Source organism: Lonchura striata, chromosome 2 (genome assembly GCF_046129695.1).
Source record: "Lonchura striata isolate bLonStr1 chromosome 2, bLonStr1.mat, whole genome shotgun sequence".
In the NCBI taxonomy this organism is placed as follows: domain Eukaryota; kingdom Metazoa; phylum Chordata; class Aves; order Passeriformes; family Estrildidae; genus Lonchura; species Lonchura striata.
In genome coordinates, this window is record NC_134604.1 from 112,518,056 (window position 1) to 112,530,071 (window position 12,016).

The 12,016-nt window shown below is 48.6% G+C and overlaps 1 protein-coding gene and 1 long non-coding RNA gene across 3 annotated transcripts in view; one reads left to right on the forward strand and one right to left on the reverse strand.

Moving 5' to 3' along the window:
* ABCG1 (ATP binding cassette subfamily G member 1) overlaps positions 1–4,779 on the reverse strand; it is a 56,674-nt gene extending 51,895 nt beyond the window's left edge. The window contains exons 1-2 of one of the 2 annotated variants that reach the window (XM_021540347.2): positions 4,681–4,779; positions 1,615–1,858 (exon numbers count right to left, since the gene is read on the reverse strand). In XM_021540347.2, the coding sequence (XP_021396022.1) occupies positions 1,615–1,858; positions 4,681–4,722 (286 nt within the window). In that variant the 5' untranslated portion in view covers positions 4,723–4,779. Of the gene's footprint in view, positions 1–1,614; positions 1,859–4,133; positions 4,328–4,680 lie in introns of those variants that run through there. The other variant, XM_021540348.2, reaches the window with a different exon arrangement.
* On the forward strand, positions 4,342–11,573 carry LOC116184382 (uncharacterized). Its single transcript, XR_004149154.2, has 3 exons — positions 4,342–4,407; positions 5,922–6,143; positions 10,922–11,573. It is a non-coding gene; the product is annotated as an uncharacterized LOC116184382 (long non-coding RNA).
* The last annotated feature ends 443 nt before the right edge of the window (positions 11,574–12,016 follow it).

The following is a 12,016-nucleotide window of genomic DNA, read 5'->3' on the forward strand; positions in this document are numbered from 1 at the left end:
ACTTTTTGCCAGGACATTGTTTTGTTCAAGCCAAGTCACCCAGGCATGTCAAAAAAATTTGAAGAGGGGTTTTGGGTATAGAACCCCTCAATCAATTCTGGTCAGTGAGAAAGAGACTCAGTAAGAAATCTCAAGCCTTTAAACCTTAAATGAGACATTTTGGCATAGCTCCATTTCTTGGAGGACAAAAAAACCTCAGTGTTTTGTGTTCATTCTGATAAGATAAAGAATAATTTTGAATGTACCAAAGCCGCTGCCAAACCAAGTTGTTCTTCTATGGACAATGTGGCTCCATGCAATTTTAGCAAGTAATTAAAATAAAGGCCAGTGGGTCTACATACAGTTTTGATGTTGAAAAACCCATTAAAGCATGAAATCTGCAGATCTTTCAACAAATGAATAATTGTATGCACAGCCTGTCCGCATACAGTAGCACTTTCATGGCAACAGCTCCAGAGCTTTTCATACCACACATTTTTAGACTATTGAAGCCTTGGTGTTGTGATAATGATACAATTTACAGATGGCAGCCAAGTACTTGGTGGAACAATTTCAAGTAGAACCTTTAAGCCAGTGGATTTAAGAGTTTCAGGGCCAATGCAGGTATCAAGTATGCCTCAGGTGAGGGCTGCACTGGCAGGGCCTTATCTCTAAAAAGAACTAAAGCACACAACCATACCAATTTACATTACTGGGAGAGAATTCCTCGAGGAAAGGCAAATATGTCATTTAGTACACAAAACTCTCCTGAAGATTTCAATATTTTTCTCTTGGGCATTCTTCTTTTCGCTGGCAGGAATTTACTGCATGACCTAGTTTTCCTTTCAGAGAGGACTAGTCACACACACCAAAAAAAAACCCAAAAAAACCCCACAAAAACTCTCTAGGAAACACATGGTTACACAAACGAAATGGAGGCATGAAAGGAATTGATGCCAAGCAGAGGGGAAAGGACAGAATCACCTTTTAGAACTGGAATCAACCAAGAACCTATAGAGAAGAAAGCTGAGTAATCCCTTCTTACTCCAAACTTCTCTTCCTTGAGAAGTGCCCAATATCTGTCATTTTGGTGCTCTGTGTTGCAGGCTGTGAACTCTTTGCAGGGTGTAGCAGCAAAGGAGCTACCCAAAGAGGACCCTGGCCCTTGACTGAACCTCAGGATGTATTCCCAGCAGCAGCCAGTGATTTCATCACAGAAATTATAAACTTTGAGAGACCCATCTAAGCTTAGAGAAACCTACAGCTCACAGCATTTCTTTCCAAACACAGCCTTTAAAGAAAACAGTTTTTATCCTGGTGTCTAATCCCTTCTGAAATTCTGAGATACTCGCTGTTCTGAAAGAGTACTGAAAAAACAACCATTTCACCAAACAGCCAACTGCAGGAGTAAAAAAACAAAGCCTCCTCACTTCCCCCACCCCCATCTTTAAACTCCTGCATGCTCTACCCACCCTTAACAATAAATTGTAGACAAGCAAGATCACAGGACAGATATTTGGCAGCACAGCAATACTATATTTACTTTGGATACTTAAGAATTGGGAGGCAGAAATAAGCAGTTGTATGAACTGCTGCATCTGCAGCTTCTTGGGGATGAAACCTTGTTTTCCTCACCTTTCTTTCTCCACCATGGCCCTTCCTGGATAGAGTAGGACAGTTCTTTAAACTCAATGTTCACAGCTGGCCTGCGGGGCAGGTAGGAGAACCTGTGAGCTTCTGTCAGAGCATTGTCCACTTTTTTTAAGTGTCCATTGATGAGTCGGATGTCCTGGGTGTCTGTGCCATTGGAGACCACCTCGTCCACAGAAACACACACAGACTTTGGCTCGGCCATGGTGCAACCAGAACTGCTGCCACCCTGCAGGGAAAGTGGAGAAAGTTCACAGGCTTTTGTTTAGGAACACGTTTCAAAACCTTCTGCACCAGAGGAATTATTCCTTAGTGTTGTAATGCACTGAAAGGTGAAAAGAGGAGTAAAATAAAGCAAGCTTTTGTTTGTTCTTTTGCCTGAGTCTTGACAGAAGAGGTAAAAGAGCTCTTGCAGCACATACAGTTCCTTTAGCACTAGTTTTTCTTTCAGATCTTGCACCAGATTAATACTTTTATAAGTCCAGTCCTCATTGTATTTGGCTTCTCATGCACTCAAGGAATTTGGTTCTAGTTACTCTGATTCAAGGACTTGGGACACAGCTGAAGGGGGAAGGGATCTGGCTGAACAATCATTTGTGCAGACATTTCAAAAGACAGCCACTCAAAGTGTCCAAGAGCTCTTGTTCCTCTGGATCAGCCTATGCATCTGTAAAGGTGAAATTATATTTCTGCAAATTTTCAAATGTACCGTTTCATGTCTTATTTTCTCCTGCACTAATAGTTCTGGAGAGTTTGCAACCTAGGACAACAGTACAAGTTGTTTTCTGGAGGTCTATCAGGAAGATACAATGATTTGCACCCAAAATCCTTGAGTGCTTTCCATGCTTGATAGTGATAACTAATGGAAATCTTATCAGCTACATGAGCTCACAAACCCTGCTCCAGTTCTTGCACCACTGACACTGTAAGGTCAATGTCCTCTGCTCACAGCCATCCCTCTTGCTATATTTTGCCTATCACAGCACTCTGTGCAATTCCACTTGGCACTTTTTTGACTAAACCTCCTTCCCCTCCCCTCCTGGCCATGACAACAGCCTTCCACCTTTCCACCTTTTTCTTCTTTTTTTTTTATTATGCACACAAAATTTGGATTGTTTTTCCATTCCTTTTACCACCACAGGTGCCTTGCACCAATATAAGCAGGATGTGTGTAAGCTCAAAAGAAAAACAGTCATGAATATTCTTCAGCTAAATAGAATTTTGAACAGTTCAGAGGCTGTTTGCTGTCACCTGTTGTTTGGTGGATGTCATAAGCAGAGCCAAACATCTGCACAGTTGTCTATTAAGAAATTTAGTATTTTTAATGCAGATTTGTATTGGAAAGGACTTCTGTAGATGGCTTAAGTGCCAGGCCTTCCATGCTGACACGTAATACAAAGTTATCTCTTGGAAAGCAGATGTGCTGCACTACTTTTCAATGGATGAACACAAACAGATCTGCAGATCCTGCCACTGTTTCCCTCTATTTGTCTAACTCAACTAAGAAGTGACACTGCCTCCTCCTGCCACTTCCATTTCCCTCTCATGGTTCCTGGTCTTCCCATCTCTGTTATAACAGCAGCCCAGCTCAGATCAGTCACTTGTCATGAATGCTGACAAAAACATTTAAAAAACCTCCAGTTCTACATAATCACTGATGAAAAAAATGTGCTCCTGCTTAAACACTCCATACCTGGCATCTTCACATTCTTCACGCACAAGCCCCCATTTCGGGATGAAAATAATCAGCTCTGCTCACCACATTTTCTCAAGAAAGAGATTTTAATCATGCTCTCAACTTACTTAGAGGTCAGGTATCCAGTAACACTTACTGTCAAATTCTTAAATAGTTGACTGCCATGGTATGTAATTTGAACATAACAAGAGTAATGTGAAACATCTTAGAGCTCAGCAATTAAAGCAGGGGAACTTCCCTAAAAACTAAGAGAAGGTGAGTTAACAATATTCTTCCCTGGATGTTTGCAAGGCTGACTTTGGCACTCACAATCTGTTTTGTTCCGAGGAGCCACTGGGGGCTTTGACACAATCAGAGAGAATATCCAAAAATGAACTCTGAATGAGCAGGTCACCTTGATTATTCAGGTGACAGTCAGAGCTTCTCCAGAAGAAATATCCTTTGGACAAGACCCCTTGCCTCTGACTACTCAATCATCTGAGAGTATGAAACCAAAGACTTTTGTTACTGGGATATTAAACAATTTCAGTCCCTCTGTGGACCGAACTGCCTGTTCACCCACCTGCCTCCTCCAGGGACCACCCGCTATGGGGTGACCCAAGCCCTCCCGGTATCGGGATCACCTTCGCTTGGAAAAAGCTGGGCAACCCCGTGGCTACAACAGCCACAGACTCAGCCAAGCCGTGTGCGAGGCACAGCCACACCTGAGCCCCCTCTGCGCCCGCTCCAGCACCTGCACCGCTGCCATCCCCAGCGATGCCCCAGCCCCGCATCCCGACCTGCGCCCGCTCCGCAGCTCCGCGCTCACCTCTCCGCTGCTTTGGGGCACTTTGGGCTATTTCCCACGGACTTGGATGGAGCGAGGGGAGCGGGGCCGCTGCCGGCGCCCGGCGGGGACGGCGGCGCCCGCCCGGTCGCAGCGGCAGGACGGTCCCGCGGGCTCTGCCCGCCCCGTCCCCCGCCGAACCCGGCTGTTATGCAAAGGTTACGGTCCCTCCGCAAATCCTCCGGGAAGGCGGCGGGGCGCAGCGGCGCAGGGAGCATGCTCGGCGATAATCCCCCCGCCTTAGCTACAGACAGAGGTAACCAGCGGTCAAGTCCCGCCGTGCGCCGCCGGCCGCTCGCACACTCGCATCCTTCATCCCCCATCCTTCATCCCGCATTCCCGCACCCTGCATCCCGCACCTCGCGTCCCACAGCCCCCATCCTGCCCACCGCACCCCCGGCCGCACCCTCCGACCCTGCTTTCCCCTCGGGAGGAGTCTCTGGGGCTCCCCGCGGAGCCCTCGCTCCATCTCCGTCCCCCAGCCCCTCACCTCGCCCCCCGCCCGGAGCCCAGGCAGGGCACGCCTTACCGAAGCGCTGCCCAGGGAGAAAGCCGCCATCAGACATGCCATGTGCGCCGCTGCCCGCCCGGCTGCCGGCGGAGGAGCCCTCCGGCGCTGCCTCCCCGCCCCGGCTGGCTGCGGGGGCGGGCGGGCCGGGATGGAGCTGGGGCCGCCCCCGCCGGGGATGGGGAGAGCGGCGGGGCCGGGGCGCCCCTCGGCTCCGGGCAGGGTGGGCAGCGTGTCCCCGGCCCGCCCCCGCCGGGGATGGGGAGAGCGGCGGGGTCGGGGCGCCCCTCGGCTCCGGGCAGGGTGGGCAGCGTGTCCCCGGCCCGCCCCCGCCGGGGATGGGGAGAGCGGCGGGGTCGGGGCGCCCCTCGGCTCCGGGCAGGGTGGGCAGCGTGTCCCCAGCCCGCCGCTGGCCGTGGTTCTCGCTCTGCCCAAACCCGCGGCAGGCGCTTGTGCCGAGGACGGGGGCAGCAAAGGTCGCTCGCCGGGATGAAATGAGGAGGGCGGTCAGCATTGTCCCCACGCTGCAGGCAGGGCTAAAGAGCTCCCGGAGGTTTTCCCTGAGGAAATGGGGAGTAGAAGCACCATCCGTCCCATTTTCATGAGGGTGAGACAGCTTTTCTAGCCCTGGGACCCCTACCCACTGATTTCTGAGCAAGCCATTGTAGTTCAGGAATGGAGAGGAAGGAAAGTTGTCACCGAGTCACATTCTGCATTAATTTACTCCTCACACCAAAGACCTGCATTTCAGCGAGGTCACACAATCACTAAATCACAGAATGGTCAGGCTGGAAGGGACCACTGTGGGTCACCAGGTCCAACCCCCTGCTCCAGCAGGGTCATCCCAGAGCACACAGCGCAGCGTTGTGTCCAGATGGTTCTGGAATATCTCCAGTGAAGGACACTCCACGCCCTCTCTGAACACTCTGTCCAGTGCTTGGTCACTGCTGAGGAAAGTTCTTCCTCGAGTTCAGGTGGAACTTCCTGGGCTTCAGTTCTGCCAATTCTCTCGTCCCATTGCTGTGCACCAGGAGCAGAGCAGGTCCATCCTCTGACACCTCCCTTCGGGCACTGAGGTGCTCACAGTGGTGCTCACATGGCATTAAGGCTGTGCTGGCTCTGCTGGCTTGATTCTGGATCCGTGATTAGGCTGGGAGGTGGATTCATTGGCTGTGCTACCTGGGGACAAAAAGCTCTGGCCCAAGGAGCTGAAAAACCCACCAGCCATCTGCGTGTTCCCATTCCTGCTGGGACTGTTTTAGGTGTGTGCTGAGGCTCCCTCTCAATTCCTCTGGAAGCAGCAGAAAGTGGGGATAAAATACAGCAGTGGTCTGAGAACTGGTTTCAAAGCAACTACCGAACATGACATACAGGAGTTCATCATCTGAGAGGAATCTTCTAACCAGAGAACTCCCCAGAGTGGTTTGAACTCGTGTAGCATTGCACAGACATGGGATAAGCCTCACAAAGCCCCTGGGAGGCAGGTAAGTATTTTATTCCTGTGTTTCCCCCAGGCAGCACGGTGCTGCAGGGGGGGAAGTGCTGCCCAGAACATCTGTGCCAGGTCAGATGTGGTCCTTGCCCTGCAGTGTCCTCCCTCCTGGCAGTGGCTGTGAGATGGATGCACAAGGAAGTGCTTCTAGCACAGGGCTGGATTCTATCAAATGTCTCCCTGATGCTCTCCCAGCCCACAGCTGTTCTTGGCTCAAGGATCTCCTGATGTGATTGCCTCTCCAGAATGTGCTAATAACCCTCAGTGGGAATCTCTTCCATGAGGGAAGACTCCCCCTTGGAAATGTGCAAAATTCACCATCCACTGCAACCCCTGGCAAGGAACAGTGTGGGGACTCTAAGCTCAGCCTTGGATTCAGTCCTTAGGTGTTGCAGAAAGTTATTTATTTATAACTTATTTACTGGGGAAGAAATATATACCTGCTGTGGAATATCACTCAAACATGGATGGACACATCCCAAAGTCCTCACTGAAGGCTTAAACTATGTTTGAGTAGACATTTTAAAGACAATTATCACCCAATATTAGGAATAAAGAGAATTTATGATGTATTCTTCCAGTGAGGATTCCCAGGGTTTTAGTTAACTTGATTTGGAGCATGTGTTTGTAGCACCCACAATTTATTCAAGCTTGTAGTTTCCCTTAGAACATTGCAAAAGCTGCATTCTCTCCATACAGGAGGGGAAAAGGGCTATGAAATACTGATGTGTGTGCTTAAAGCATTTACAGGGTAGGAAAAAAATACTTAAAGATATAATATTATATCTTATAATAATAATAATATATATATTATATTAATAAATAATTTTATATCTTATAGTTTTAACTTTGAAGTGGAACTAGAGAGAGAAGAAGCCATACCCTGATCCTAGCGAATGTGTGATACAGACCCAGCACAATGTTTGCTGTCCTGTTTTAACTTCCTAAAGGCTGAAAGAGAAGCCAGGAAAGCAACATAAAAGTCCTGAAATCTGCTGCACAAACTAAGTTTCAGCTCTGTCCATGAGAAGTTTGTGGTACCAAGGTGCTGCCTTCCACAAGAGTTTTTCCTGAGCAAGTGTAAATGACCAGATCCCCAGGATTTATTTTTATCATGGTGGCTGCACTATCAGTATCTACAGGGGTTTCTTGTAAAACACTGAGACAAAGAACAGGTTTATCAGAAACCAAGTTCTATTTGGTATTTTGGTATCTATTTTGATACCACACAGGGGAAAAAAAAATTATTACATAAGATGAAGTATGCTAAAAATAGCAGTCTCCTGCATTCCTACATTCCCTCATTAACTCTTCCATTAACTTTACAGGTAGTTCCCTGGTCCCTGCAGACAAAAAAAAATCAAGAATACAACACTGTGTGAAGGTGGGGGGGGGGGGAGGGGGGGGAAGGAAGGGGGGGAAAAAAAAAGGAGAGAGCTAAAACTGTTAAAAAAATCAAGGAAAAAAAAAAAAAAGCTACAAATGAAGGTGAGGAAAGGCAGGCAGGGACAAAAGCCTGACACCTAAAATAGATGAGGAAATAGTAGTAGCTTCCAGGCTTTACAGCAGGATAAGCATTATAGACACTAGACTGGTGCAGCCCACAGGAAGGAAAAAGAAGGTTGAAAGCAGAAATGCACTGGGAAGGGCAGGGAAAAGTGGAAATGCACCGACAGCAAGAGAGGGCAGATGTTCAGCAGAGCCACGGGAGGCATTTTAGCGCAGCACTGCTAGCTCGGGAGGCTCTGCAAGAACTCGTTCATGTGTAGAAGTGCTGCAGCCTCAGGAAATGCAAAGGGCACGGTGGACTTCAGTGCTGGGATACAACATGTGGGAAAAGTCCAGCCAGAGTGTGGAGGAGGCAGATGGGGAAAAAAAAGTGAAAACTGTAAAAGGCAAAAGATTTTAGATGGAATTTTCACTACAACTGTACCCCAGCTTGACCAATTTGCAACTTGCTGTTAATTTAAGCTGCTCTGGGCAGAGTTCAAGGAGTTTTCTGGAAAATATTTCAGGAGAAATCTTCCTAAAGAGTCAAGCTGGGAGCAAAACCAAAGTGCCCACTGTGAAATGCTCATGCAATTATTTGTTGGAACAAAACAGCAACAACAGTTTGTCGTGGACAGAGGATCATTTTGGCATTTGAAAACACAAGGTGGTTTAGGTGGCTTGTGGATTATGTTTGCTGTCTTCTGATGCTCTGCCGAAGATTTTCTGTGGGTTTTTTTTGGTTGTTTTTTTTTTTGTTTTGTTTTGTTTTGGTTTGGTTTTTTTGTGGTTTTTTTTTTTTTTTGTTTGTTTGTTTTGGGAGTTTGGGGTGGGTTTTTTTTGTAGGTTTATTTATCATATGCAGAAATAAAGGGGCGGGGAACCAGCAAAAAGTCTCGTGGGTCTTGTCAATTACCATTATAGGGAAATAAAAGTGGAAAGAACACAGGTTGGAACAGGGGAAAGATGAGGTTAAGAGAAGCGATGGTTTGATTCTGAGCGCCTGGGGTAGGTGAGAGCCCGCAGTGGAGAAAAAGACACGAGGAAAGGAGAGAACAGGGAGGGGGGGAAGAAAAGAGAAGGAAAAGGGAGGTTTTCACCTCCCAGGTCGGTAGGCTGTAGCGCCCGTCCGGCGCGGGAGCTGGGCGAGTTTGCCCGGCGCCGCTCCCGCTTGGACAGGGCACCGGGACCCTTTGCAGTCTTGCGTGGCTGAGATTCTCCTCCGCCTCATTTCAGCTCGGGCGCTTTTACCGCGAGCCAGGCGCGGCCCCCAGGACAACGGCGCAGCCGGGACCGCGGGACTCTCCGCAGCTCCGGCCGCGCTGCCGCCGCTCCACTCTGAATGGGAACGGGGAAGGTCCCCGCTGAACGCCCCAACGAGACTCCGCCCGCCAACCATTCTGCCTCGAACCCGGGACCTCCGTCCTGCCCGGGCAGTGCCCCGAGGCGCTGAGCCACACAGCCGGACCGCTCCGCCGCCCGCCCCGCCTGCTCATGCCTGCGCTCCGCCCGCCCCGCCCGGCTCTGAGGGCACATTCCCATTCTCCTGTCCCTGCCGCATTCCCACTCCGCTGCCATGTTCCCCATTCTCCTGTCCCTGCCGCATTCCCACTCCGCTGCCATGTTCCCCGCTCTCCTCTCTCTCCCGACAATCCCACTCCGCTGCCATGTTCCCCGCTCTCCTCTCTCTCCCGACATTCCCACTCCGCTGCCATGTTCCCCCCTCTCCTCTCTCTCCCGACATTCCCACACCGCTGCCATGCTCCCGCAGCCCCTCCACCCACACCAGCCCGGCCAAACAGAGCAAAATCATATTGGAGAACAAATATAAGGAGAGGAATAATCCCCCCCCCCAAGCCCCCATATTTCATACCCATCATTTGAATAAATGTCTATGGTGTAATTTAGGATATGGCTCTTGCTAAACCTAAGGCAGTTTGGCCAAATTATGATTTTTTAGGGTGTAAAGAAAAAGGGACTGGTTGGTGTAATTTCACATATTTCTCAGAATGTCTGGTAATTCTTAAAAGATACTGAACAACCTGGATATGCTTTGGTTGTGACTTCAAAGTTACCATCGCCTGAAGATTTGATATCACAGCGGTGGTCCTTCCTGTTGTTCCTTTTCCCCGTTTATTGGAACAACAGTAACAACCCCTCTGAATTTTGTCATGTCTTTCTGTACATGACCTTAATGCTTCCCTCTCCATATTGGAAATACTCCCATAAAGCTATTTGAGAACAATGTGATCAGGCAGTTTAAACAGATCTGCCTTCAAATCTATTTAATACTGAAGAACACAATCAGTCATTCCTTTCAGTTTAGGTATACTCTGTGTAATGGGTGGGATCCATCTCTAATTTTAGCTGCCTGGAAAATTGGTATCTGATCTAGTCATGTGGATTCTCTTTCAAAAGAGTGAGAATCCTGGAGAGAGACTGGAAAGAAATGGGCATCCCCAAAAGAAAATTCAGGCTCACCTTTTTAAATATGGACCTTGATTTGGGGTGGATTCTGGATCCATCGTGGCTTCCCTGTCAGCTGGGGAGGGCTCCAGACACTTGATGTGGAACAGCCATGGCCAGTGCTACAGACAAGGATGCCCCTGAGAGGTGTCTTACACCTCATTTGTCTTCAGCTGACACTTCCAGGAACAACACAAGAGGTTTCACATGCTCATTTGACAGCAGATTTTACCTGCATTTTTACATCTGGGTACTGGAGCATCCCCCTCCAGAGATGCAGAGGCAAGAAATTGAAGGGCAGAACACCAGGCTGTGTCTGAGCAGTTCAGCTGCAGTTCCTTTCTGTGGCTGCAGCCTGTGGGTATTCCTGGAAATCAGTGGGGGTACAGCCTTCCCTATGATGTAAGGGAGTTTTGGAGTTGTTTTCTTTTGGTTTTGGTTTTTTTAGGTTTTTTGGGGGGATTATTTTGTTTGTTTTTTGGGTTTTTTTTTGTTTGTTTGTTTGTGTTGTTTTTTTTTTTTTCTTTAATCAAGCAAATTAAATAGGGCAGCAGTGTTAAGAAGAAACCATAGGGGCTTATCTCAACTCTGCAAGAGCTGGTGGTTCATTAGTCTGTATCTTAAGTAGCCCTCAGTTGCCAGCTGATCCCAAGATGTGCTCGGAGAGAGCAAGAAAACACACTGTCAGGCTTCCTGCTTGAACAAATAGAATTACTTTGTCAGAGATTGGGCATAATTTCTATGAAATCACTGCTTTGAATTCTTGCACACAGAGCATGCTTGCAGCACATTTACTTTCCGTCATTTATCATGCAGCAAGAAACAGCAGCTTTTTCTACATGCTGGAAGAAGACAAGGGCTCTAGGGAAAAGTCCCACAGCACAGAGGCTTTTTTGGACATCTTTCTGCATTCCTCCAGGGCAGTCCCCCTCAAATCATAACTGCCCTGGTTATAAGCAGAAATGTGCATACATTGCTCAGACTAAAGACTGGAGATCACAGCTGGGTTTCAGGCACCATACCTCCCTGCACTGCACATTCCCAGACTGTAGCCTCGGGGTCTGGGCACAGGGGAGCAAGTGAGATCACTCATGCAGTCATAGCCAAGGGAAAACCTTCAACAAACCTGTTGTGAGCAGATTAGGGGACAAAAATATTCTTGCAGTCTGAGGAAAAGGCCGCAGTCTCAGTTAAAGTGCAACATGGAAATAAGCTACGGCACCAATCTCCTGAAATCCTTTAGCTCAGCCTCCCTCTGCAGTGCCAAGGGATGGAGTCAAGCACCTGGGAAAGGGGGACACACAGACATCACCAGGAAAAGCTGGGCAGAAGGAAATGCCAGGGGAAGAGTCATGCCTGAAGGATTTGACTTGGACTCAGTACCTGAAAGCTGCTTCCAAAGGGAATTCTCAGCCATGACCCAAACTCAGGTTTTTCTCACTGAAAGCTGCAAGCAGCACCTCTCCCACAGCACCCTGCCCCTGAGCACTCACCCTGGAGATGAAAAAGGTGAATTTCCAATTCAGCCAATGCTGCCTTTCAGGAACATGCCTGATGGGACACGACAAGGCCTGAGTCGCTGCTGTTTAGTTTTCTGTGGGGAAAGTTTTGTGTCTTTCCCCCTCACGGTTGTTCTGCTTTGAAAATGCAGCTAAACACCAGCGGGGGGAAGGATGTGAGTACCACATTCCTCATTTTTCCTCTGTGAAGTGGAACAGCTTCATGAAGTGCACAGTTTCACCTCGGGGGATGCAGCTCTTCTGCAAAGGGCAGGGGACTCTGAATGACCCCACCTGCTGCAGGTTGGGTGGAGCAGTGGCTGTGCCTGGCACATGGGCACTCTGCCCACCCACATCAGGAGGAAAAGGACTCCTTTTGCCAGCCTGTCCGCCTCAGGTGTTTTTGGACATG